The 27432-nt window shown below is 44.7% G+C and overlaps 2 protein-coding genes across 4 annotated transcripts in view; one reads left to right on the top strand and one right to left on the bottom strand.

Annotated features, from left to right (window-relative positions):
- cracr2aa (calcium release activated channel regulator 2Aa) overlaps nt 1-15610 on the top strand; it is a 32277-nt gene extending 16667 nt beyond the window's left edge. For all 3 annotated transcript variants that reach the window (XM_062547991.1, XM_062547990.1, XM_062547992.1), the window contains exons 8-19: nt 1953-2140; nt 3640-3711; nt 4386-4431; nt 4919-4998; nt 6249-6462; nt 6962-7099; nt 8482-8617; nt 11357-11438; nt 11809-11923; nt 12360-12461; nt 12859-12935; nt 13400-15610. In XM_062547991.1, the coding sequence (XP_062403975.1) occupies nt 1953-2140; nt 3640-3711; nt 4386-4431; nt 4919-4998; nt 6249-6462; nt 6962-7099; nt 8482-8617; nt 11357-11438; nt 11809-11923; nt 12360-12461; nt 12859-12935; nt 13400-13484 (1335 nt within the window). In that variant the 3' untranslated portion in view covers nt 13485-15610. The remainder of the gene's footprint in view (nt 1-1952; nt 2141-3639; nt 3712-4385; nt 4432-4918; nt 4999-6248; nt 6463-6961; nt 7100-8481; nt 8618-11356; nt 11439-11808; nt 11924-12359; nt 12462-12858; nt 12936-13399) is intronic.
- Nucleotides 15611-21537: 5927 nt separating this feature from the next.
- LOC134094123 (protein arginine N-methyltransferase 8-B) overlaps nt 21538-27432 on the bottom strand; it is a 27158-nt gene continuing 21263 nt past the window's right edge. Inside the window, exons 8-10 of the mRNA XM_062547514.1 lie at nt 25547-25697; nt 24179-24300; nt 21538-21755 (exon numbers count right to left, since the gene is read on the bottom strand). Coding sequence (XP_062403498.1) covers nt 21672-21755; nt 24179-24300; nt 25547-25697 — 357 coding nt within the window. The 3' untranslated portion in view covers nt 21538-21671. The remainder of the gene's footprint in view (nt 21756-24178; nt 24301-25546; nt 25698-27432) is intronic.

Raw genomic sequence — 27432 nt, 5'->3', positions numbered from 1 at the left:
CTTAAATGCACTCGGAGTCGGAGGACAGGCGTATGAAGTCTGAGGGGGCAGGATTGAGATGACTGTGTGAGGGGGCAGGATTGAGATGACGGTGTGAGACAGAAGCTTTTTTGTGTGCATTAGGTCAGGAGGGTGATGAGTGGACCAACGTTGATGGCCTTAAAAGGCAGGATACTAGTTAGTATGCATCAGATTAATACAATATATTAGTATTACAAGAGGAACAGCTGTGTACCGTTTAATATACTGTAGTTTCTATGCATATAGCTTAATAGACTGTATTTACTACAGGGTTTTCCAAGGTCATGAGATTTCATGGAGTATTTTAAAGGAATTTTAAAAGGCTGTGCCATTCACCGGTGGATCCAAGAAATACTCCATGCATGAAGCTTGAAATAACATGTCCTTAAAACGTTTAAAATGAAAAAAGAACTAGAAATAGTGTAAAAAAGTGGAAGTCGTGGCATCTTCAAAAGCTCTCTGATGTAGGGAAAGGCTCAAGTTCGCCAAGTCATGTCCCAAAGACCATGTTACTGTAGATGACCTAAATGGTCTTGTCAGTGACCCAGTGAGTCAGTTTGCCATGTGCAAATATTCCCACTTCCTATGTGCTATCCAAGAACTAAAGAAAAGTCGGTAGACTGGGCTTGGTGAACGTTTCTCTACGTAAGCCTGTGTTGTAATGTGTGTTTTGAGTCACATACATAGTCACATAGTCTACATGCAATCACCAAACAATACAAGTTTGAATGTCCAAGGAGGGTTGTTGGATTTGATCTAATTCACAGCTAAGCTTTGAGTAAACCCAGGCCCATTGGTCATTCAGACAGGGACTGAAACGGACTCAAAGATCAGCTCTAAATAGCAGAATCCATTCATTGCAGTTTAAAATCTCAGGGACATCGAAACATCAAATCTCTCTGGCCACTCTGGTTAGTAGTGGACAGTGTCATTAGCTCAGGCCACAGCCCTGTTGGTCAGTCACGGGGCTGATCGGGAGCTGGGCTGGTTGTTTGGTGAAAGTGGGTCAATGTTGGTGCCCTGTGTGTCTATCTGTTCTTTTTTCTGGTGTGTGTGTGTATTGTCTGTGTACAGTATGTGTGTGTTATCTGTGTATGTGTGTGACAGCATATTTTGGGTGTTTGGTGGACAGGAGCCCATTTTGTCGTGATGTATTTTTACCCTGATGGCCTTGAGTAGCACTTTAGTGGCCGTCTTATCTGCCTGTCCTCTTACAACCTGTTCTCTCAGAGAACACCCCCCCCCCCCCTTGCAAACTGAAATGCAACAGCAGGCCAGGACATTCACACTCAGCTGGAGTACTTAGTCTGGTTACCCCCCCCCTAACATGAATTTGCTCAGTGGTTGCCAAAAGCTTCCTCACACACTTCTTGGCTACTGGTTGTCCTTTTAGAATAGCACTGGTGCGACCATGTGCTTCAGTTGACATGTGCAGTGGGAGGTCACAACAAATTATTTGGTATAATTCCCAAATGAATACAACATTATTTCCCTAATCACTATGGTATATTTCCCTAATTGCTATGGTATATACCCCTTATTGCTATGGTATATTTCCCTAATTGTTTTGGTATATTTGGTGTTCTCTTAGTGTAGTTCTGTGGATAGAGGTGATACATTGGGGTCGTCTCCAACATTCCCACCTGATAGCACATAGCTGTTCATTTCACATAACGAAAGGTGATGTGTGTGTGTGTGTGTGTGAGAGAGAGAGAGAGAGAGAGAGAGAAAGAGAGCAATATCAAGAAAAATGCTTTCTAGCTCCCTGTTTCACTTTTCAACATTTCAACACATTTTTACTTTCAACATTTTACATTTTATTCCTCCCCTCTTCTCTTTCTCTCCCTCCCTCCCCCTCTCTCTCTCTCTCTCTCTCTCTCTCTCTCTCTTCTCTCTCTCTTCTCTCTCCCCCCTCTCCCCCTCTCTCTCAGTTGGAGGGCCAGTGTAGGGAGCTGAGTAGCGAGCAGCAGGAGACGCGGGTGGAGAACGCCAAGCTGCGGCAGACCAACGAGGAGCTGCAGCAGGATCTGGAGCTCACCGCCCAGGAGCTGGGCCTGGCCCAGGAGCAACTCGGCCTCCTGCAGGAGCAGGCAGCACAGCTGCACCAGGAGAGAGAGCTGTGAGTCTATATGTACTGTATACACACACATGCACACACACACAGAGCAACACACACACACACACACACACACACACACACACACACACACACACACACACACACACACACACACACACACACACACACACACACACACACAGAGCATCACAGCTGCACCAGGAGAGAGAGCTGTGAGTGTGTACGCGCGTCTATATGTACACACGCACGCACACACACACGCACACACACACACACACACACACACACACACACACACACAGAGCATCACAGCTGGAGGAGGAGAGAGAGCTGTGAGTGTAGCAGTGTACACACGCGCACACACACACACACACACACACACACACACACACACACACAGTCACACTCTACAGATAACAATTAGCCCTCTCCCCACATAACCCTCTCACCACAGTCAAACATGTAGACAGAAACAGCACGACAATCAGCAGACATGCTTTTCCTCATATGACAAATACCAAAACCCTGTTCCCGTAGCCCTCTCTCCACAGGCGCACATGTAGACAGAGACCACACGACAGACAACATTACAGGGGTGAACTAAGGTTATATCAGTTTGTTAAGTGCAGTGATGACTGAGGGGACAAAGCTTTTCTTTTTTTTCTCCAGTCTAGTATCTGTGGCCAGATGGGCGAAGGATGAGAAACTGACTCACGGGGTGGTCAGGGGTTACTTACTATTGCACGTGCCAGCCGCGCTATATAACCAGCTCATTTGCCTCTGATAGGCTGTGGGTGGGGAGGATGATTGTTTTAAATACTGTGAGTGAGATTTTAAGGAGTCTGGTGGTGACCGTGAGGAGTGTTAAGAAGCAGGGGGACAGTACAGTAGGATGGGTTGAGGATGGGTTGAAGCAGGGGGAACAGTACAGTAGGGTGGATTGAAGCAAGTGAGGGTTGAATCAGGGGAACAGTACAGTAGGATGGGTTGAAGCAGGGGAACAGTTCAGTAGGGTGGATTGAAGCAAGTGAGGGTTGAATCAGGGGAACAGTACAGTAGGATGGGTTGAAGCAGGGGGAACAGTACAGTAGGATGGGTTGAAGCAGGGGAACAGTGCAGTACGAAAGGTTGAAGCAGGGGAACAGTACAGTAGGGTGGTTGAATTATGTTTTTGTAGAGCAGTGTGGGAACCACAGACAGTGATTACAGTTTGCGGATGACGTAAAGCCTTTTCTGTGGACGTTTGTGTGTGGCAGTGACATGTTTGTTGAAATGTCCTCGATATTTTAAACTGCTGACAGGGTCGACTGGTTGACAATTGATGAGTGTGTGATTGAGTGCGAGGGGTGTTTTGGATGTGTGTATGACCATTTATTTTGTTTTGTCAGTATTTAACTGTCCGTCTGCACCATTGTTTGATTAACTTTTGATGTCTAGTGGTGTGTTGGTGGCTGGTCAGATGCTGTGTGTTGGCCCAAGGCTCTCCCGTGGTTATGCTGTGATTGCATCATGGTTGTGTTTTGTTGTTGTTGCCATAGCGAGATGTACCGAGTCACTGAAGGGCTGCAGAGGGAACGGGCCAGTCTGCTGAAACAGCTAGACCTGCTGAGGTGAGCACACACACACACACTCTCCGCTCACACACCTCACACACACATTCACACACACACACACACACACACACACACTCGTGTGCATACTCACACATGAACACACATCTTTAATGAGAGTTTCACACATTTGTGTGCATACACACATAAACAAACATCCTGAATTAGACACACACACACACACACACACACACACACACACACACACACACACACACACATTTGCTTCATAGCGGTCAACTTTGGTCAAATTTGCCCCATTCTAGGCTGTCCTTTCTACTGCCTGTCCAGTTCATTCCCACACACATCATATGCACACTCAAATAATCGACTAACTATTTTTCACTGATTGCTCAGTCACTGTTTTCTTATGCTAAAACAGTCCTGCAGCCCCTGCGGCCAAAACTGCCGGGCTCTTGCGTCCAGGCCCTGGTTTCCTCTGTTGAACTTGGGGGAAATGTTCAAAACTGATTAAATAAGTGTCTATGGAGAGAAAACTTGCGGATGAAGTCATATGTTCCACTGGGCAGGAGCACGTATTTCTTATCATCTTATCCTCGGAAGGAAACGGGAACACTCGTAGACACTCAAACACGCGCACACACACACACACACACACACACACACACACACAGACTTATCTTTCCCTTTTTATCGTTTTTTTTCTTTCTCAGGGAAATGAACAAACACCTTCGGGATGAGAGAGATATGTGCTATCAGGTGAGCATGCTGGGAACGACCCCAATAGATAGCCTTTGCACACACACACACACACACACACGTCTCAGAACTAGGCCAAGAGAGTACGTTCAGCTATTTCCACCATGACAAAAAATGGTAAACACACTACAGTCTGCACTGTAGGCATTCCATATCACGGCTACCACACACTTAATATGCATACCACTAGTTGTCATAGCTCACACCTGATGGACATCAGCAAGTGAAAGACATTTTCGTGCATTTACTTCTGCATTTAATCTTTCTTTGTTTACTAAAAGGTCTTTAGCTCCTACTCCCGTGCAATCAAACATCATGAAAACTGAGTTTTTTTAACAATTTTTTTAACAATTTTTATCAACACTATTTATTTATTGCCTCATCCATGCACACAGTTACTCAAGCATCCCATTTGTTTTGTACATCAGTGCTGTGATTTCAGACTGTTGATGTTGGTGAATGTTTTATGGCTTTGCCTGCTTCCCAGAAACCCAAGAGTTTGTCCTGGAGTCAGAGGTCGGCTTCCCTCAGCTCTAGATACTCGGAGCGGAAGGCATCCTTAAAGAGGTACTCATCAGTAGACATATAACATAATCACAGATGTCACTCATTGATTGATGAAAGGATTTTGTGCGGCAATGTTACACCCATGAATCATTGAGAAACAGAAGAACTACCTTTTTGAACAACGTTTGATAACAAAACCACCCCGAATGGGTACTGGACATTCCCCTTAATGTATTGAAGCTTTTTGCCACTGTCTGTGCATTTTATATACTGTAGTCACAATAGGGCCTATCGTCGCTTAAGAAGTGAGGTATATCTCTTAATGATATACAGTACCTCATATTCATATCAGTATTCAAGATGAACAGCTAGGAGTTATTTCCTAATATACAAGGGACGGTTTTCATAGATATCTTAATGAAACAATATTCATACCCCATATTCATATCATTATTCAAGTGGAACAGCTATGAGTTATTTTCTAATATACAAGGGTTGGTTTTCACAAGAGATCTTAATGAAATAGTAGTCATACCTCATAGTCATATCACTACACAAGATGAACAGCCATGAGTTTATTTTCTAATGTAGCATGAAAAGTAATAATGCAGCTCTCAAAATTCCACAGAAGTCAGGTTGTTCATCTCCAGGTTAATTTCCCCAGAAGGGATTTTTTTTCTTGTAGAGGGCTACACAGACCACTATCTTTTGTGTAATTCAATAAAGAACCCTGCTTAAGACCGGAATATTGGAAGAAAATGTATTTACTTAGATGGGCTAAAATGGAGCATGCTTCTTTGCCAGATTGTTGTTGTTTGCTCCAGGATGTTAACCAGCCCTTTTTGAATCTTTCTCGGTTCATATAGTTACCCTGCTCTTTGTTTTCATGTTTTGAATGTGGCACTTTATATTTAAAGCTGCATGATGATGTGGACTTAATTGTTGTGACGGGCGCTTAGGCATTTCCATAATGACTAGATTTCACTCTCTGCCTGTGTTTGTTTCTTTGTTCTCCTTTTTTTATTTAAACTTTCTGCTGTGAGTGTTTTAATACACCACTCCATTTGAGTTGTCTTTTCTCCCGCTCTGCAGTCAAGAGGGAAATCAAGCTCAATTTGTCTCAATTGTTCTTCTTCTGTCTCTGTAACAAAAGACAGTGCTGGTTCAGCTCTCAGCTTTCTCCAAATCTGCCAGATGTTATTGAAATTGAAGAAAGAAAGAAAGAAAGAAAGTGAAAGAAGACATTTGCCCAGATCAGTATGAGCAAGCCCATGTGACCTATATGATGACCTCTGTGGTCTGACTTGCAGTGATACAGAGGAAGAGGAAGTCCCTCCCCACTCTAAGAGGAAGAGCATGATGGGAATGAATGGCCACAATGCTCCCGTTGGGCAGGAGAACCTGCCACTCAACCCTGCTCCCCACAGACACCTGCAGCGCATCATCTCCATAGAGGAGGACCACCTGCCTGACCTCCTGCAGGAGGACCACAGGCCTCAGCTCCAGCAGTGGAGCGAAGAGGAGGTGGGTAGGACACACACACTCACACGCTCACACATACTGTAAATGCATGCACACACGCATGCGCATACACACTCGTACACATGCACACACACGCACATATTCATACACGCACATACACACTAGAGGTCAACCACTGGCCAGTTCGATCCTCATACAGTATTATTTTATTTGCCAGTATGGACAGTTTTCTCTAACTGAGTGACTCGGCTACTCACTGGTGCTATCAAGTATTTCCTGATGCTTTTCCTATTATATATGAAAAGTATTTGCAAACAGGTCATTCCACATCAGTTCAACTAGGGCCCACGCCCGTAGGTCTTACATAAAAGTAATTTTACAGTGTGTCTCCTGAGTAACATAGGGACCCCTGGTATTGTGCGTGGGCCCTGGTTGAATTGGCATGGAATGACCCAAACAACTCTGAAAATCAGCCCAGAATGTGAAGTTGGAAGCCTCCACGTGTCTGTGGCTCCTAAGCACACCTGCCTTTTCTCTGCAGGACTTGGAGGATGGCATTGACCTGCAGATGAGCAACATCTACCCTCCCCGGTCCAGCACCCCCAGCTCTGAGAGCCGCCGCTCCCACACCCCCATATCCCCCCGCCACCAGCCCATCGGCAAGGAAACCGCAAGCGACGTAAGCATCTTGGGTACCTAAGGGGATGGTTTTGTTGGCTGCTTTCCTTTTTCTTTTTTTTGTTTGTGATTCTCTATCAATTATCCAGATAGTGCAAGAGGACACGTTCTAATAGCACTTGGACTTTCAGGTCGTCAAAACATTAGACAGTCAGCTACAGTCAGTCAACTAGGGTCAACTACAGTCAGTCAGCAACAGTCAACTACTGTACAGTCAGTCAACAACAGTCAGTCAACAACAGTCAACAGTCAGTCAACTACAGACAACTACAGTCATGAGAGTTTCAGCTGTTGATTCTGCTTCATCCTCTGAATGTACTACTCTCAAAAACAGTGAAATAATAAGTCAGATTTTTGGTCTGAAGTAGAAAAGGCTGAGAAGGATTAAGGGAAGCACAGATACAGCTGAGTTCATCAGTCCTCAGACACACACGCGCAGAGAACACTGACGCTCTGTTCAGACAGGGTTTTTTCTAAGGTGAAATTGGTGTATTTCTCTTGTTTCTACATAGATCACTACAGATTATGAAACTCTCAATAGAAGGACTGATTTTTTATGGTTTTTTTGCCAAGTCATTTTCACCGAAGTGGCCAGTCGAGATGGCACGTTCTCACAAGACTTATATTCCAGAATGTCAGCAGTTGTTACTGGCATCAGTCAAACGTCCAAAATGTTTAATCCCACGTGAATAGAGCCCTCTGTCCCATTGCGTGGAGGTCTCCATCCTCGTCTGTCTATTGTGTGGGTGGGCACACTGCTGCCCCTGTTCTTTGAGGCCCTGATGTTCATTTTCCTTCATTATGGCTCTCTGAGCCTCTCAAAGCCTCTCATTACTGGGTAGTTATCTTCTGTGAGTTCAGACACCGCGCTCTCTCTACCTCCCCGAGGCCACTGTGAGCAGAAGCAGGAGACGAGCAGAGCGGAGTGAACAGAGTGGGATGTAGTTCGGCTATTCAGTGGTTTTGACATCCAAGATTATCCACAGATGGGCTTTGAGTTTACATTAGCATTCACAAGAGGGGCATGGTATGGTCTCAGTAAAGACAGCTGTCTACATGCTCTGTCTTTCTCTCTCCATCTCTCTCTCCCTCCCTCTCTCTCTGCCTTTTCTCTCTCTCTCTCATCACTCTCTCCCTCCCTCTCTCTCTCATCTCTCTCTCTCCTTCTCTCTCTCCCTCCCTCTCTCATCTCTCTCTCCTTCTCTGTCTCCCTCCCTCTCTCTCTCTCATCTCTCTCTCCCTCCCTCCCTCTCTCTCTCTCATCTCTCTCTCTCCTTCTCTCTCTCCCTCCCTCCCTCTCTCTCTCTCATCTCTCTCTCTCCTTCTCTCTCTCCCTCCCTCCCTCTCTCTCTCTCTCCCTCCCTCTCTCTCTCTCTCTCACAGGTTGAAAAGACGCCCTGCGCTGCTCCAGACCGTCTCTTTAAGATCGTCCTGGTGGGCAACTCGAGTGTGGGGAAAACCTCCCTGCTGCGCCGCTTCTGCAACGACAGCTTTCACCCCGGCACCTCAGCCACCGTAGGTGTGTGATCATTCAACACTCTCTCATTTAGCTGAGACGTACTGTACGCCAACATCAGATGTCCATGCCCCCCCGAGAAAAACTGCACAAGGTCAGAGGCATCATTAGCAGATATGAGCAGGTCTGATCCTGTATGGCCTGCTGGTTAAGTCTCTGGAAAGCAAACCTGGCTGTGTAATGCTTGAATGATGCTTGAAAGATAAATGGGACATATTTTACTTCTAGTGTAAGTTGACATGTTTTCTTTATTTTTCATGTGTGAAGGCCATTAGTAAAAAGGTGAGACTTGGTGCTCTCTGAAAAATATTAGGCATATCTCATATTGATAGAAATCCAATATCATACATCCCTATAATCCTTGGCTCACCCTAGAAAGAGAGTGTGTGTGGGTGTGTGGGTGGGTGGGTGCGTGCGTGTGTGCGTGCGTGCATGCGTGCGTGCGTGGTGGAGAGAGGAATGACACAGGAAAAGCAGACTGTAAAGAGACGAGGAGTGTGTTTGTGGTTAAAGTTTGCGTGTGAGTAAGAGAGTTTGAATGCTGATATGTATAGCCTATGGAAAGCCACCTCTGGGGCTACTGTTTGTCACCACTTATTGTAAATGCTGAGTTGTTTATAGAATGGTTTAGTTTTCTGCAACATCACAAACACTTCCACCACCATCTGCATTTCTGGCCTGCCCAAAAGCACCCTTATTGCACACGTAACCTTAACTACTGGACATAGTACTACAGTTGCAAAAGCTAAAATGTCATGATGTTTTCATGGTACTTGTTGTACTGATCAGGTGTGTAGCCCTCTCATTGCAAGATCATTTAAACTATTTTGTAATTATCTAAACATACAATCACATACAGTATACAGTCACAATTTGTTGTTTCAGTTTCACAATAGGTCTGTTGGTATGGGCTCTGTATTTAAAGACAGTTCTCCTCTGCTAATGGCAAACGTGATCTGTTTGGTATGGGATAAATTATCTGGTGTAAGTTCGCCTTTGCAAAAACTCCAAGCCAAACAGAAACCTGTTTGCAAACCTTTGCAAACATTTGCAAGCATTCACCAATGTTTGCAAATTTGAATGCATCTCTGGCCTTGAGCAGTGAAAGGGAGAGCAGTGTGTGCTGTGTTGTGTGAGTCTGAGTGAGTGTATGAGTGTAAAGATTTATTGCATTATTATTATCACAAATACACAGAAACTCAAATCATCACTATGACAATATAGTAGACGAATACAAATACATCTATACAAAGCCGTATAGGGCAGTAGACGTATACAAATAAAATGTGTGCAAGGTATGTATATAATAATAATATTAATAATAAAAATAAACATGCATATCTCTTTGAATGCACTTTAAACTAAACCAAGACCAGTTTGATTTTAGACTGGTTTCACTCCATGGATTACACACTTTGTGTCCTGACACTTCTTCCCATTCAGTCATCTAATGCATTTAAAATATGATTCTCTAGAAGGGGTTGATTAACTCTAGACAAGTATAATGGAATTAAAATGGATGGAGTATATTAACATGTATTTGCATTTGTTGCACCTCTACCAAATAGTGCATGTTTCCCTGACAACCTGACATTTCAGGTGTGCATGTTCCTCAGCTGAATTTCATGAATGCGCATAGAATATGTGTGTGAATGAGCTGAATGGATGCCCAGCTTCTGATTGTATAGAGTGGCCATGTGCACTTTATAAAGAAAATAAAGCTCAGCAGTATTGTTCTACTGTGCATGATTAGCCAACGGTCCCTTTGTAACCAAAATGGCAGAGCCACTGGCCTCACTGAAAATAGCCACTACTCAATGGCCAGCCCCATCATCACATGCTCATCCCTGCCAGCTTCTGAAGTCCGACAGCCTTTAAAGGTCCTGTCACACAGCCTGGTCTCCAGCATGTGTGTGTTCACTCAGCCAGCGACTGACCATCAATCAATGGTGCCAGCTCTTTCATCTTGGCGCCGCAGAGCCCTTCTTCCGGATCGTTCTTCGGAGATATGAATGCCACATCGATTTTGTTATGACTGGGTGAAAACCAGGAGCACGTGGGCAGCAAAGCGTGATATGGGTGCTCTGCTTACTGACCTTACTGTCTCCATTCTCTGACCAGACTCGATATCTTTAAGCTTGAGTTGTTTATGATCAAAGCAGGTCATTTTGCGCAGTAATGACATTAAGCAAAAGCCACCAATCACTACCGAACCGTAACTCTGTGGGTTAGGTACTGGATCATTACCGAACCGTAACTCTGTGGGTTAGGTACTCTGAGGAACGATTTTACATTTCTCTTCTTTTTATCCTTTTCCTCACAATGAGGAGGCAGTGATCCAGAGAGTGAACGATCGTCTCTGAGACAGTTCCAGGTGGAATTCTCCTAACTTCATAAAGTGACCTTGAACTCACCCTGCCCTAACAACTCAGAGTTAGCTTTGCATGGCATGACTACCTTTTCCAACAGTGTCTTTGTGAGAATGGATAAATGGCCTTCATTATCATTCAGTACAGTAGCTAAGTCTTGCCATTTTTGCGGTTTCTAATTACAGTGTTCTCATTAGAAACTGGATGAGATGTCTAGTCCTGTGCAACAGTATGTGTGATAGATTTGTGACCTGTTACTGCCCTGTGTGTGTGTGTGTGTGTGTGTGTGTGTGTGTGTGTGTGTGTGTGTGTGTGTGTGTGTGTGTGTGTGTGTGTGTGTGTGTGTGTGTGTGTGCGCGCACGTATTGTGTAGGTATCGACTACAGTGTGAAGACCATTACTGTGGATGGCAGCCAGGTGGCGCTACAGATGTGGGACACAGCGGGTCAGGAGAGGTGGGTTTGGAGTCGCTTACCCATTTATCAACCTTGAGAGCCTAGAAATCAGAGCCTGAGCTGTTTAAACCAGCCTCTCTCATCTCTCTTCATGGTACCTTTGTGACCTTCCGTGTAGCCACTGTGCACCATGTTTAGCCTACAGCTAGAATGTGCGTTTCATTTACAAAAACAAGGAACAATGAAATATGTAAGGGATAATGGACGACACGCCGTTCAGTTCTACAAAGTTAATGCACGTTCTAGATGGTAAAATGGCCCGATGCGAAGCGGAGGGATGTTCCATCTAGAACTGTTCTGTGAGCTGCATGTTTTCATTCAGATAGCTGTTTCATGGCTGTTCTTTGAACTCTCTCCCACCCGTCCTCAGGTATCGCAGCATCACCAAGCAGTTTTTCCGCAAGGCTGACGGAGTGGTGGTCATGTATGACATCACAGCCCAGCAGACGTTCACTGCAGTGCGACAGTGGCTGACCAGTGTGCAGGTGTGTCATGTGACGAGACATTTTTGGCGGGGCGTATGATGAACAAACAGAAATAAAAAAAAAAAACCAACAACAATAGAAAACGCAATGGAACATTATTAATGGTGCATAATCTTGGGGTTGATAAAGAATGAGTTTGCAGAGTTGTAGATGACCCTGTATTCAGGCTTTAGATGATGTACTACTTTTATGAAAACAGTGGCCTGCATGTGGATGGAGACGTTATGTTTTTTTTTTTTCCAGTGTAATAATTTTAATGATGCTGGTGTCATTATTTCCTTACTAATTCAATTGCACTACATTGCTAAGGTAATGAGTTATCACGTCAGGCATTGAAACTGCCAAAGTGAAGACAAATATCCTCACTTAATCTCTCCGACTCACCGTGTGTGTGTGTGTGTGTGTGTGTGTGTGTGTCTTGCTGTTGTCTCCGTAGGAAGGGGCAGGTGAGGACATTCCTATTATGCTCTTGGCCAATAAAACTGACCTGGAGGGGAAGAGAGAGGTGCAGGAGTGCATGGGCGAATCATTAGCCAAGGTGAGAAAGGGGTGTGCGTGCGTGCGTGCGTGCGTGCGTGCATTAAGGACTCCAATGGCCACTAAGTGAGTGCCAGGAGCCAGGCTGTAAAGTTTGAGCAATGAATCACTAAAACCGTATTTCTGTTTCCCTCCATATCTCTGGTCATTAGGTGGCCAAATGCATTCAAGCAGCATTCAAATGAAACCCAACAGCAGCATTGTTTTCTTTTCCTTTGATGTTTGTGTGTTTGTCTGAGGCCATCACTGACTCTGACTGACCGTCTTCTCTTCCTGTTCCAGGAGCTGCAGCTCATTTTCTACGAGTGCAGTGCGTGTGTGTGTGTGTGTGTGTGTGTGTGTGTGTGTGTGTGTGTGATCACTGGACTCTGACTGACCGTCTTCTCTTCCTGTTCCAGGAGCTGCAGCTCATTTTCTACGAGTGCAGTGCTCGCTCTGGACACAGCGTGACTGAGGCCATGGTCCACTTAGCACGGTAGGATGACCCAAAGCAGTATGTGAAAATGACAGTCAAGACACATTATCTAAAGCTTCAATTTAACACCTTGGCAAAGTCCTCTGTTAAGTGTTGGATGTTGACTGCTTCATAATGGCCTGGTCAGACTATACGATTTTTTTGTCGCTCACGATTGTCCATAACACCGCGTTCACACTGTCTACGTCCGTCAACGGATCTCATTGACTTTGCATGGGGCGGTCAGTCCGTTCCTTCGGCTCCGCTGCCTCCGTCAAAAAAGTTGAGAAATGTTCAACTTTTCAGGCAGCGACGAATCCGTCAGCCAATCAGATAGCGTGTATGCAAATATACATACGGCAGACAGGCATTCCGAGATCCGTTGACGGACGTAGACAGTGTGAACGCGACGTAAGAGATCAGAAAGCGTGAGACTGACCTGTACTGACCTGTGCTGTCCTTAACTGTGCGTTGCCCTCGGCCAGGCTTCTGAAGGACCAGGAGGACCGGGAGAAGGAGAAGACGGTGGAGCTCCAGGGGAGCCCCAAAAAGAAGCGGTCCTGCTGCTAGCGCTCGTCCTCCACCAGGTGGCGTCCAGCCCAGCACCCCCCAAACACCCCAGCACCCCAGCACGCTCACACAACCACCACGCCCACCTGGCCCTGCACACTACTGTACAACGTCCCTGTTGTGCTCAGTTTTCGCTGTTCTGTGTACTGTATGGCGGAAAGGAACCAGGCCAGGAGGCGCCAGGCTTTTACATGGACCTGGCCCATATCTGGTGGTTTGGCGTGACCGAAGCTGTTCCAGAATCAGTTTGGGGTTTAGGCTAGAGACCTGTGGGCACATGATCTTGATGTTTGTGCAGACGTTTGGGGGCTATACTCTCTGTTAAGCACCCATTTTCATGGACACCATTTAAATTGTTCAATGTGGTCATAAACTGTACAGACCTCTTCTTTTGGATTTCAAATAGGCATTTGCTCGGATGCAGTTGGTAGCTGTGAACTCAGTGTGCAGCAGTTCAGTAGTTCAGCTAACAGGAGCAGATCAGAAAGGTATTATTTTCAAATGACTGCAACCCAGAGAGAGAGGGTGTGTGCAAAAACAAACAAAAGCTAATTATTGAACCCAAAATGCCTCTCAAGTTTTATCTTTTTGTTTGTGTTTATAAATGTAAAAATGTAAAAAAAAAATGTTTTAGAAATGTGTGAAAAACAAACCTAACCTGTTAACACCTAAGCAGTACCCAGGGATACACTAACACACACACACACACACACACACAGACACACACACACACACACACACACACACACACACACACACACACCGATACACACGCACAAACATGCTAAAGACAGAAAGGCTACACGTGTGGCATTCAACACCTCATCCCCTCAAATGATCCACTCTGGGCTTATTTCTCTAATCCTAATGACATTTTAGAGCTGAGACGCTCCTCTCATAATAAGACTTGTCTGAGTAATTGGTGTCTAATGTGGATTTAATGATGTTTGCTGGAGCGCTCTGCACCAGGGAGACCCAGAGAGGGAAAATGTGTTTGTCTGCATGTGTTTGTCACGACTTGAGACACGCAGACAAAACCGTTGCGCTGCACTCGTTTTTTGGGAATATTTATTGCTGTGGGCTTTTAACACACAGCCTTGTCACGCAGCTTGGTCGCCTTTGTCTTAACCAATGTGCTCACAATGTGTCGGGGGAACAATATGGTTGAACGTGTTCAGTAAGTTGTAAACACGCAAGCACCAAAGTGTCAAAGTATTAAATGTAATCTTCGGTGAGTTTTTATTTAATATTCCAAAGTTGTGTATACTAACCAGAGTTAAAGTTAAAGTCAGAAAGTCCTGTAGAGCTCTGTGGAGTCTGCTAGGTAAGGGTGGTAATGAAGTATCATAGGGAAACGCTTGATTATTTGGATGGGTTTTATGGAGGACACACAACCTTTAAGAAGTCTTAACACGTCTTGTTTGTACATGTGCTGTATGTGATCGTGAGGTGGTGGTGCGGGTGAGACTTCAGAGTAGTGACTGCATTACCGGCTCCAAGAGCAACAAATTCCTGAACTGTAAGGCCTGTTTATTTATTAATTGTTTGTTTTTTTGTTTGTTTTTGTAACAGTAGCTAAGCGGCATTCCTTAATGGACTCTGTCATGCACAGTGAGTGGTGTCTTGTTCTGTATTCTGATGTACACCTAGTACTGTACCTTAGCTCCCCAGATCGCTGCAGATTCAGACAGATTTCTTCTGACAACAGTCAGTCCCGGTGGTGGCGGGTGTGGAGGTGTAAAGGTAGTGTGCACTGTTAAAAAAAAATGGTTGGCGTACTCCGCACACTGTACGTCAGTCAAGTCATCTTTGTTGCTTTGACTTGAGTTGTGTCCATGTGTAGTTTCGGGTTTATAGAGAGTGCTAATCTTCTTTTTACAGAGCTATGCCGTGTAGTGTCGGGTTTATAGAGTACTTATCTTTTTTCAGTGAGTACTGAACACAGTGTATATGCACTTTGGCCACGTTAAACAAACTCATCTCTCACTTTATGTAAATGGACTTTGTGTAATATTACTGTGCACATGAATGTATTTGTAGGAAATGTAAATAAATAATAATATTGTACTGTATGGTTTTAATTGTTGAAAAATATGAAAATAAAGAGTTTCCTTTTAAGATCAACAGTTATGTATATTTGTCAATTATTTTAGGCCATCTTTGGCGTTTGTGGTCTTCGACATTAAAAAAAAAAAAAAAACCCATATGATTTCAAGAGTAGGAGCCTTTGCCCTTGACAATACTTGCTGGGGGGTGACATCTCACATGTGTTCCTTCCTCGAGACACATCTGTCCACAGAATACTTCCTGTTGTATACTTGTGCTTATATTTCATCACATTTCTGATGTTGATGGTAAGACCTAATAGTAGATGAACACTTGTGTTGTGCAAGTTCTCAGTGTGTGACTGTGCGACTCCTCAACAGAAGGGGAAGTGTTTCTGGCCCTCAGCATTATAAACACATGGGCATGGGCTATAAAATGGCATTCCAGACAGGAAGTATTGCTGGCCCCACACAATGTCCACAACAAAGACATGTTTTGGGTTTTGGGGGAAAAAAAAAAAAAAAAAAGAAAACAGGATGACCAGCAGCTGTTGGGTTTTATGTGGAGGAAGGGATTCAGGAACACAGGGATGATGACATGCGGAACTCGAATCATACGGAGAAGTTCTATTTACTTGTCGCCTATAGCAATATGACCTCTCTTTTGCAACTCTGATGATCTGCTATAGACGTTAGAAAGTCACACCATAGGTTATCATTGCATTGGAATTTCCCAAAAATCAGTTTAGGTAATGGGTAAAATCGTTCTTCCTTAAAGATTTCTTTTTACGTGTTTGGTGCATAATCTACTCTCCATTGACACTGCCTTGTTATATTTACACTAGTGCATGTGATACTTCCGTCCACAGGGGCGCACCTTGCCGACAGGCATGGCAAGCAACTGCTTGGAGCCCCGAGCCGTTAGGGGGCCCCGAGACCTCAGAGCGTTTACTGGTGCGACAAGCGAGAATTTCGTCAATGGAGATTGAATGGTGGGTTACGTGATTTTGTGTGCTCCTGTCCTGTCCTGTCTTACAAATAGTAGCCTACATGTATGCTATCGGCTTATAAACAGTGGATCTGTGTCCAAAAGAGTGCAAACAATCCACACATATTGAGCCCGACTAGCGCAAAGTGCATCAAAAAAACACACCCATTCTTCACTGTTACATTGCTCCGCAATTATTAGTCGCAGCGAGATGAGACCTGTATTGCACGAAAGAGCAGAAGCGGGGCTTTCCAACGAGACTAGGCACTTGTCTGTACGATCAAGTATGAAAGTCATGAAGTTAAATCAAAGTATATCATATTTACAGTCTATATTGCTCTGCATACACCCGCACATCCAGTCTCGCTTGAATTACTGGCAAACTCGGCATCGCACAGAGATGCTACGCATATCAGATGAAAGAGGGGAAACAGAGCTTTCCATTGATACCAAATACATCGATCCTTTTGTGTTATAAAAACAGACGAAGTGACAAACAAATAATAATGTCATATACTAGCTCTCGTTTGATTTACTCGTGAAATCGCGATCAGAAAGATGACACGCATGTCAGATGAAAGAGGAGAGCTAGAGCTATCCACACAGATACCAAATACAACCTTTTAAGTTATAAAACAGACCAAGTGACAGCAAAATAATAACTAAATTTAGCTCCACTTACCCTATGTTTTTGTGTGCGATAATAGCTGTTCATAATCCAACGTTATCATGTGTTTCTCTATGGCAAGGCACGTTCATAATAGCATACGGTTTTGAGATCCTATAGGCTATAGCAAACTCCTGTATGGTATCCAATTCAAGACTCATATTGCATCCAAATTTGTTTGACAAATAAACACTTTTTTTGCCTTTACTTTGTTCATTGCAATGCAGTAAAATAAATATTATAGAGAATCATCAAGTGCACGTCATGTGTGCTACAAAGCAAACAAGTCAGGTCAGATCAGCTTATTTCTGGAAGGTAGGCCTAACACACCACATATTTCTGTAAATTGCTACCCGTATCCCTCCATCATGGTTCTTGCCATTTACAGAGCAGTCAGGCCTATACAACCAAGTCATGTCGAGCTGCTTGCTGTGGTGAGATACACGTCAAAATGTAAAAATTTGTATAGTAGCCTGCTTTTTGAATTTGTATTATTTAAAAATCTAAAATAAACCAATGCAAGTATTTATGCATGATATTGTGGCAGATCTGGGTAGCCTAGACTGTGCTGAAAAAAAAAACCCAGTATGTAGCATGCGTGAATGGCACTTGCAATGAATGATAAATGCTTGGCATAGGGCTAGCAACATGTTAAAAACAAGTTTTTTTTTTTTTTTGGGGGGGGGGGGGTTGTGTAAGTAGGGCCCCCTAGGATTTTTTGCTTAGGGCCCCCACAGACTCTAGAATCGCCACTGTCCGTCCATGATGTTGAGCTGTAATGCAGGCCTGCATTGACTAGAGGTGCCTCTCATGCAGTGTTTATACGTCCTCCCTCGCTCCTCGGGCCTCGATCCTCACTGATCTACATAAAGAATGATGGGGCGGCAACAATGGGATAGTCTATCCCCTCTTCTATCTTTCTTTATGTAGATCAATGAGGATCGAGGCCCGAGGAGCGAGGGAGGACGTATAAACGCTGCATGAGAGGCACCCCATGAAATGAACTTGGGTAACCTCAGGTATCTTGATGAAAAAGCAGGCAGACTGAGAGAGTGAAGTGGATGGGTAAGTAAAATAGTCCTCTTGCACCCTCTAGTGGACATGGGTAGGAAGAACAACTAAACAATATATCACCAGTGCCTTCCAGACTTTAATGCTTGATATTCATTTTGGCCACACATTCTTATCTTTTATTGATTTCAACAACCTTTAAAGCCCAAGCGCCCCCAAAAGACGAGGGGAAAATGTGATTTACAATCTTGAAAACCTAACGAGTTATAACGTTAATCCAACAAAATCTAAAAGCAGTCATACTTAACATTTATTTGGCATGCTCTTCAAATAAATCTTACGCTCATAAATTCAAATGCTTTTTTAACGATAAAGGCAGAATGTAAATTGATATGATGAAGCAACCTGATAGCGGCAAGTGACCTTAACCGTGAAATAACAAATCAACAATATTCTTAAAAACATTAAAATGCTTCACTAATACAGTAACAAACCTCAGCGCTAAAGGACAGTTGAGACTGTGCCTATTCAAACAAAACTTGGGTCTGTCTTGCCAGTGAACACAATGTTTTTGGTAGAGTGTGTATGTCTGTGTGTACACAATCAGCATGTGTCACTATGTGTGTGTGTTTATGTGTGTGTGTGTGTGTGTGTGAGAGATAGTGTGTGTGCAGTGCAGTATTCATGAAGCATGACATGTCATCCTGAGGCTGGAGAGCATCTCTCCAGCCGTCACCTTGGCGATGACTGCGTTAAGGGCACAGGTGAGGACAGGAGAGTGATCAGAGGTGGACGCCGACGCAGAGCCACAGGTGGACACAGGAGAGCCATCAGCGCGGGAGCACTAGTGTATGCAGCTGACGCAGACCCACAGGTGGACATAAGAGAGCGATCAGCGGTGGACGCCAACGCAGATCCACAGGTGAGGCAGACCGCTTGCTGACGATGGTCCGGACGAGTGTGTGTGTTAACACTCATATTGCTTTGATTTCCACCTGTCTGCACCTCCACAGCTGATCTGGGCTTGGCTTGGCTTCACTGACATTGCATGACAATGAACTGCCTGCAAATCAAATCAAAACCTGATCCTGGATCAGAATGTCCCAGCCACACAGATCTCAGAACGCACAGCTTTCAGCAGCGTGACCCCCACGCGACCCGTGGGGGACCCCCAGCGTGACCCCCCCCTCGCCAGCTCGGCTCAGGCCTTCTCTGGATCAGATGGAGGTGTGATCTGGTGCACTTCCTGTGAGTCTATGCCTCAGCAGTAGATGGCGCTAGATCCATTCCAGGCTCAGGCGAATTCTGTGTGTACAGTAGAACTCTACGGTCACAATACGTGAGATCCAATTCACTTCAATGCTGAATATTCGTTTCTGTTTTGTGACCAAGTTCGAGGATGCATCTATGTTTCATGGGCCTTTTTTTTAATAGTGGTTTAATGACTTTGGAGAGCTGACTAGGACTTAAGAAGGTCATTTGTGTGAGATGGACTATCTTTGTGCAAGCCTTTATGGATAAGGTATTAGCTAATAGACTAAAAGGCACAATCTGGAAGGTCTGAAGAGGCCCTGTGTTGGAGAGGAGGGTAAAAAGACACTGTTCCATAAAGTACCTACTATACTGCCACCCTTGACACACACACACACACACACAACCACACAAACACACACACACACACACACACACACAGTCACACACACATTCTAAAGACAAAGTTCCATTAAACACCTACTATACTGCCACCCTTAATGCACAAACATGCACTGTGCACCACAACACACAACACTGAAGGGGTTTTCAGGTTATCAACATCTCTGGACAATTACAGAAGGTCTGCCCAGTCCACGAACACACACACACACACACACACACACACACACACACACACACACTCACTCTAAAGACGCCTCTGTGTGATGGGCTGAAGTATGAGGAGATGCACACACACAGACACACACAGACACAGACACAGACACAGACACACACACACTGAAGAGCTGAAATATTACACTGAGTTTACACAAGCGCAGTGCAGGGAGAGCTTAGCAACACACATGCTAAGCACACCATAAAAGCACGGACACACACACACACACACACATGCACACACACACATACACACAATAAAACCTAATATAACCTCTTGTAGATTAACTCACTCAGACCTTCAGTGTTACGCCTTACGACACACTGTGCAATACACTCTAAGCAATGACCACACACACACACACACACACACACACACACACACACACACACACACACACACACACACACACACACACACACACACACATTCTTGAGGTCAAATAGCTTTGACAATAACACAGAACCCATGCAAACATCTCCAAAAACTATGACATCACAGGGAAGCATCTGTCTCTTTGATCGCCGTTCTAAATGCTGTTTGCCACAGTCCTTTGCTTATCACAATGCAAAATACTGAACTACACGCCACTAAAATAGCACTTTATCAATTATACTTGTTGGAACACAATACGTCTTGCTATTATTATTATATTATAAATATATAGTCATAAAATATTATTTTATTATAATATAATATAATATAATATAATATTCTAATAATATAATATCATACATTTTAACATTGGTAGCCTGACACGGAGTGAACTTACTGCTAAATTAGCAAACGGTGAATAAAGACTAAGAAAAGAACCTCATCAAAACACTACACTTGGAAAAGGTCACAAAGTGAAAGCCGTCCAAAATGATTTGAGCAAGATCTGCTTAAATTACCCTGAAATCTAAAGCACCACACACATGAACTTAACAATAAATGAAGCCGTGGGGGGGAAATGCCTAGTAGCACTTTGATGTCGGAGCAGGTCATACAGTAGTTCCTCTCTGTAGGTAGGCCGAAGACAATAGCCTCCATTTTGTTGGTTGCTGGTCTCTCTGGAGGAACATTCCCGAGCTCAAAGCCTATCAGTCACGGACACTTACTAAAACTCAAAACATTCATGGAGACGGCGACATTCGGGAAGAAGTGAAGCGTTACATTCAAAGTGTTCCACAGGAAAAAGGAACTTTGTGTGTGCGTGTGTGTGAGTGTGTGTAGGTGTGTGTGTGTGTGTGTGCACGCGAGTGTGTGTGTGTGTGTGTGAGTGTGTGTGCGTGTGTGTGTGCTTGTTTGTGTGTGTGTGTGTGTGTGTGTGTGTGTGTGTGTGTGTGTGTGTGTGTGTGTAGATAGCAGGCTGAAGCAGTGGAACGCTGGCTTTATACATCCCAACCAGTCCTATCTCATTGTTGTTGTTGTCGTCATTGTCGTTGCTGTTGTTGTTGTTGTTGTTGTTGTTGTTGTTGTTGTTGCTCATCGACATCCACCGCTGGCCTCGTCAGCCGCTCTGCTCTGGTCTTCTTCTGGGGTGCCTGTTACCAGGACGGTGGCCTATGGCCCTGGGGAGGAGTGGCTGCACAGCACTCTGGTTCCCCCTGCTGGACAGTCACGCTTAGCGCATCTTGTAATCATGAGCGATAGCGGCATCACTCAACTGGCCCTTGAAATCCAGTTCAAAGGAAAAGTCCAGATCGCGCTGCAGAGGGAGAGAGGGGGAGAGGACGGGGGGGAGGACGGGGGGGGAGTAGAATATTTGACTAAATTCACACAGCTAAGAGAGCACACAGAGATGAGAGACTGCCTCGCTGGCCCTGCATGAGGACTCTGAGGGTGAAGGGATTCTGGCGATGAGCTGAAGCCGCGAGCAGAGTTTCATCAAAGCCACTCGGCAGAGTCTGCACTGTGTGTTTGTACTGCTCTTTCTGAGACGGTAATCTCAACCGACTGAAACAAAATGTTAGTACACGCCACACAAGCATACCCACTGCGCAAACACACGTCTTTTGGACGTCCAATTTTGCTCCAGATTGGTACAGACAGGTACAGATTGTAACGTCAGCCGACGTCTTTTTTTTCCCCCGACGTCCAGTACTGACATCAACAGGACCTCTATGTAACGTTCAAAAAACATTTCCTAGACCTATTGACATCCAAATGGGGTCATGGTTAGACGTCCAAATCGCGGACCTAGTTTGCACATTGTGCAGTTGTCCAGAATTGGTCTTGGACTGATAGATGCAACAAAGACATCATCTACTACATGTCCATCAAATGTCTAATGTTTAGCGTGCAGGGGCAAGTCTAGGACACAGACGCTACATGTATATGGTAAACACAGTGTGGAGGAGACTGTTTCTAAATAACAATACTCCCTTCTGTGTTTTTAGATGAAAACATTAGAACTTGCCCAGTAAAGATGTAATTCCTGAATATTTGAATCAACTAACGTATTAGTAATCACCACCTAAGTTAGTTGAGCTACTGCATGAGAGTATCATTTTCTAAACCTTGTCTACGGCATTAATTCCCATGTCTGCGCGGCTGATGTTCATTCTTCATAATGATATGGCAAGGGAAGCCACAGGAGGAGAATAAATCAAAAGCCAGAGAAAAATATGCCTTCAGCCGGCATGCTGGGAAAGCTTGATCTTTTTAAATCACTGGCCACATGCAGAACTGTCTTGGACTGCCCTGCCCTGATGAACTACTCTACTTACATCTAAGCAGCAGGCTAGGCCATGGGGAAAAAAAACAAGGCCCAACACACTACAGTGTACAAAAGAAGCCAAATATATATACAGACCCTCAATCTGTTCCTAGAGCAGGGTTCCTCAACAGGGGCAGCACAGCTGGAGGGGGAGGGGGGGGGGGGGGGGGGGGGCGTTCTTACAAGCTAGGGTGGGCGCTGGGAGCGTCAGAACTTAGTTTGTGTAGTGGTCATTATTTTAAACTTGTAAAACGTTCATGGTTTTAAAACCTTTTCAATGCAAAAATAGTGTAACTGAAATAAATAGGCCTAGCATGTTACAGTAATTGGTTATGGGCTAACTTAGTATAGCATGTGTGTGTGTGTGTGTGTGTGTATGTGTGTGTGTGTGTGTGTGGGGGGGGGGGGTTGATAAGGTCAGAGAACCACTGTCCTAGAGGGTTTCCAGTGTAAACATTCTACATCAATGTTCAATGTTTCCAGTGTAAACATTCTACATAATGCAAATGTATTGCACTTTAGCATAGTGTTCTATAAAACCTTTTTTTTAAAACCATTAGTGTTTAGTTAGTAGTTAGTTAGTAGTTAGTATTGTTTTGTGTATCACCGGACATGCTGTGGTAAGGCACGTGTGTTTACGTAGTTGAAAGGGTCACTAAGACTGTTACAGACAAAACATGTGTTTAATAGCCTGCGTAATTTTGTGCGCATTTTTTGTCCGAAAAATCATACTTGGTGTGTACAGGCCTTAACCCTCATGTTGTCCTCAAATCTCTCAAAAAATGATACAAATTATTTTTTTTACCCAATTTTTTTTGTGGTAGGTACTTAACAAGAGTGTAATAACCACCATCAAAAGCCATACAAAACAATCCCACCCCCCCACACCCCTTTATGAACCCTGGAACCCTGACTGGCAATATGGCCAATCCAGTGTCAACAGCCCAAAGGCTGACTTTTTGGACTTTTTCAGACCTGCCAAAATAACTTATATGTAATATGTACTTGTATATGCAATAATGATAATAACTACATGTTCTCATACTATTACAATAATAATATCCATAATTTGTCAAATATTCATTTTCATCATGTTTCATAAAAATGGGGTCAAATTGACCCCAATACCACCAACGTAACTATTTTTTTTACAGGACATTGGAAACATATTTTTGTGCAAATTTCATGTTTACTCTATTGTACCCTTCAAATGAGGAAAAGTCATGAAACTTGAAGCAAAACAAAAAAAGTGAACCATATATTTTATGATGTTAAACACTGCTTGGGGTCAAATTGACCCCAAGGACAACATAAGGGTTAAGTAGGGAGTAAGGGACATTTTAGCATGGAGTTACTGGACACAAAATGCAGCTGTGCTGTGCTGTGCTGAGTCGGAGAGAACACACACGTACCACATTTTTGTCATTGGGCTTCATGGCGATGGTGCCTTTGATCTCCTCTCCTCTCTTCACCGTGAGGTACTCCTCCAGGTAAAACACTGTCTGCTTCCAGTGTGTGTACGGAGAATCAGGCGCTATGGGTGGACAGACACAGACACACACACAGCAAATTAAATGGTCATCATGGTAGCTTGATAAACTGGGGTGTTTAATGTATATGGAAGATTATACTTCTTGCGTTCAGCTGGACATATAATAATAGTTCACTAGCAGACAAACTGGGTCTTCTCAGTCTTAGTAACTACTGTATGTGCTTAGGTTAGCGCCTGTATTAGTGTATTACTGTGAGTGAGCCTGTGTGTGTGTGTGTGTGTGTGTGTGTGTGTGTGTGTGTGTGTGTGTGTGTGTGTGTGTGTGTGTGTGTGTGTGTGTGAAAGAGAGGCAGAAAAAAAATGTCTTCAAGTACTTTAAGTGGCTCAGTGCACATCTCTCTCCATGTCTCAGTGCGATAAAGAGAGATATTCTAAGTGAGCTTGTTGCCTGCTGCCACCTGCAAACTGCTGATAGCCAGAGGCGCCCCTCCGCATCTCAGTACTGATCAGATGAACTACCCACCCTGTTCATTCTTTAACGGTCAGGAGTCATGCTGGCTTTCAGATGGCCACCCTGGTGGGACTGTAATAGGCACCTACTTCAGAGACGGCCTGCCTCTGTTCTGAGAGATGGCCTCCTAGTTTATGGGTGATAACGCCATCCACTGGGGAGCCTCTGCTTTGAAAGATGGCCTCCTAGTTTACGGGTGATAACCCACGACCACTGGACAGACCATGCAGCAGGAGGGTTTATCTCCTCTGTGTCACATCTGTTGGTGAGGCCACTCAGGTGTTGACTGTGCAGTCTGATGGACCATCATGTGCTGAATGGTCAACGCCACTGACCCTTCCCTGACCTGACATTTGAGAGCCCATATTTGGGAGTTAGTGTGAGGACACTTAGCAAATATTGTTCTCACTGCATGTTCTGTGTGTCTGGCTAAAATGTGTGCAAGATTATGCGTGTCTGAGTGTAGGCATTTCATAAATGCACTTAAGGTAAACGGAAAAAAAACTTAATTAAGGTTTAGAAACCTGGAGACTCAAACAGTTGAAGGGCTTCAGTAGTGCAGCTAATTAAAATACATGGCAACAGTTAATAAATATATTAAGGCAAAAAGTGTAATGATGAGCCATTACCACTAGAGGGCACTTGTGCATCAACAGACTCAAGCCCTGTTTGACTGTTTCACTCGAATCCCATCTGAATCATGTCACAACCCATCGGCCATGCAAGAGGCTGCCTATTTAGAGGGGTTAAAACAGCGGTTATCAAGCCACCACTCACCTGTAGAAAAGCCTGTTTTCTTGTGACACTTGGTGAACTCGATGTTGAAGTAGGTGACGAGCGCGTGGACGTAGTCGTTGCGCTGGACCTGCAGGCAGAAGGCGGAGGCGAAGGACAGGTCCTCTGGCTTCACTGTGTAGATGTCCACTTCCTGTCGGACGCACAGAGAAAGGGAGTGAAACTCAGGACCAGTGGTCTAACGGAAGAGCTAGTGTAAGTCTTGGGTCATGTGACTGGCCAGTTACACTGGACACATAACTGAGGTGTTCCGTTTATTGACCGTATGCTGACACAATTAGCCTCCACTCTAATCAATAGAACCGGCTACACCAGACGTAATAGCGGCGTGCATATTAATAAATAAATAAATAAATAAATATACTATAATATATATAATATATAATAAACCAGTCTTCTAAAACTGTTTTAGGCTCTGTGAACGGAACTCCTCAGTTGCGTGCCTGGTGCAGCTTGCCTGTAACTGTCACAGCACCTGAAAAGGGACACTCACTGAACCTGACAGCTCTCCTTTCCAAGTTCTCCAGCACAGCAGTAGCCACAGTGACACAACATCAGCGCACCCATCTCATCCCTTCCCATCCCATCTCATCCCTTTCCATCCCATCACATCTTTCCTGCCTTCATCTCTCAGTTTCACTCCGACGGCCGGCCACAGGCAGCCAGAGCAGGTTCATGTTACAGCCCCTCTGCCCAGGGCTCTGGGGGGATGCTCCACACCTCTGCCTCTCCTCAGGTGGTCCGTGACCCTTCCCTCCTCCCTTATCCCCCCAGACAGCTGTGGAGTGGAGCCGCTCGGGCCCGGAGGAGGTGGTTCTGCACACCTCCTCTGGCTCATATAGGACTTTATGATGAAGCCTGACACCTCCTCTACTCCCTCAACATCTGCTGGAGCCTCTCTGTCTGTGAGGGTGTGAGACGACCTGCTCTTGCTCTCAGAGGTGCTCAGGCACACAACACACAAACAGACGCACGCACGCACGCACGCACACACACACACACACACACAAACAGACACAGACACACACATAGAAACAGACACAGGTACCGTACACACAGACACGGGCACACACACACACACACACACACACACACACACACACACACACACACACATACACTCACTCTCACACACAAACTCTCTCACACACACACACACACACACACACACAGCGGGAAGGTTAAGGCTTGAGAGTCTTGTTCTGTGGGTCCTGGCGAGGCTTTGAAAGAGGAGAGAGGGGAGCCTGGCCAGATGCTAAGCCATCTGATTGACAGGTGGAACACCCAATGGGATGAGGGGGCTGTCAGCTCACAAAGCAGGGCCTGCTGTGTGTCCTAAACTCCCTCAAAAGGGAACAGTCCTATCAGTTTACCAGCCACCGATACAAACAACAAGCTCACGAGATGAGACGAGGCGAGGCGAGACGAGACGGTGCTGTTCAAAGTCAAAGTCATCTCCGTCGTCTCCGCGCTACGTGTGTGTATCTCCCTCGGCCTCGCTCGCTCTCTTGTCGCCGGCACTTCCTGTCTGATTGCAGGAGCCCCACAGAGATCTCTTTACTCCATTTCTACTGTTTATTTATTTATTCTTGAGATCAGCTCTCATCTTCTCCAACTTTTGAAAGTCATTCTGTAACACCACTGAGGAAAGGCAAATGCATTTTTTTGGCTGACTTAAATCCACATTTGCTCCCAAACACAATGCTTTCTTTGTGCTGGTGTTTCATGTCTGATTTAAATTCACATTTGCTCCCAAACGCAATGCTTTCTGTGCTGGTGTTTATTCTATTCTGTGCTAATCGAATATGGAACACAACAAGTCAGACACATCAACACACCCTCTCTGTTCCCTTATTGTACAGACTGCA

This window comes from Sardina pilchardus, chromosome 10, assembly GCF_963854185.1.
Source record: "Sardina pilchardus chromosome 10, fSarPil1.1, whole genome shotgun sequence".
In the NCBI taxonomy this organism is placed as follows: Eukaryota; Metazoa; Chordata; class Actinopteri; order Clupeiformes; family Clupeidae; genus Sardina; species Sardina pilchardus.
Note: the sequence above shows the minus strand (reverse complement) of the source record. Positions and strands in the feature narration are given on the sequence as shown.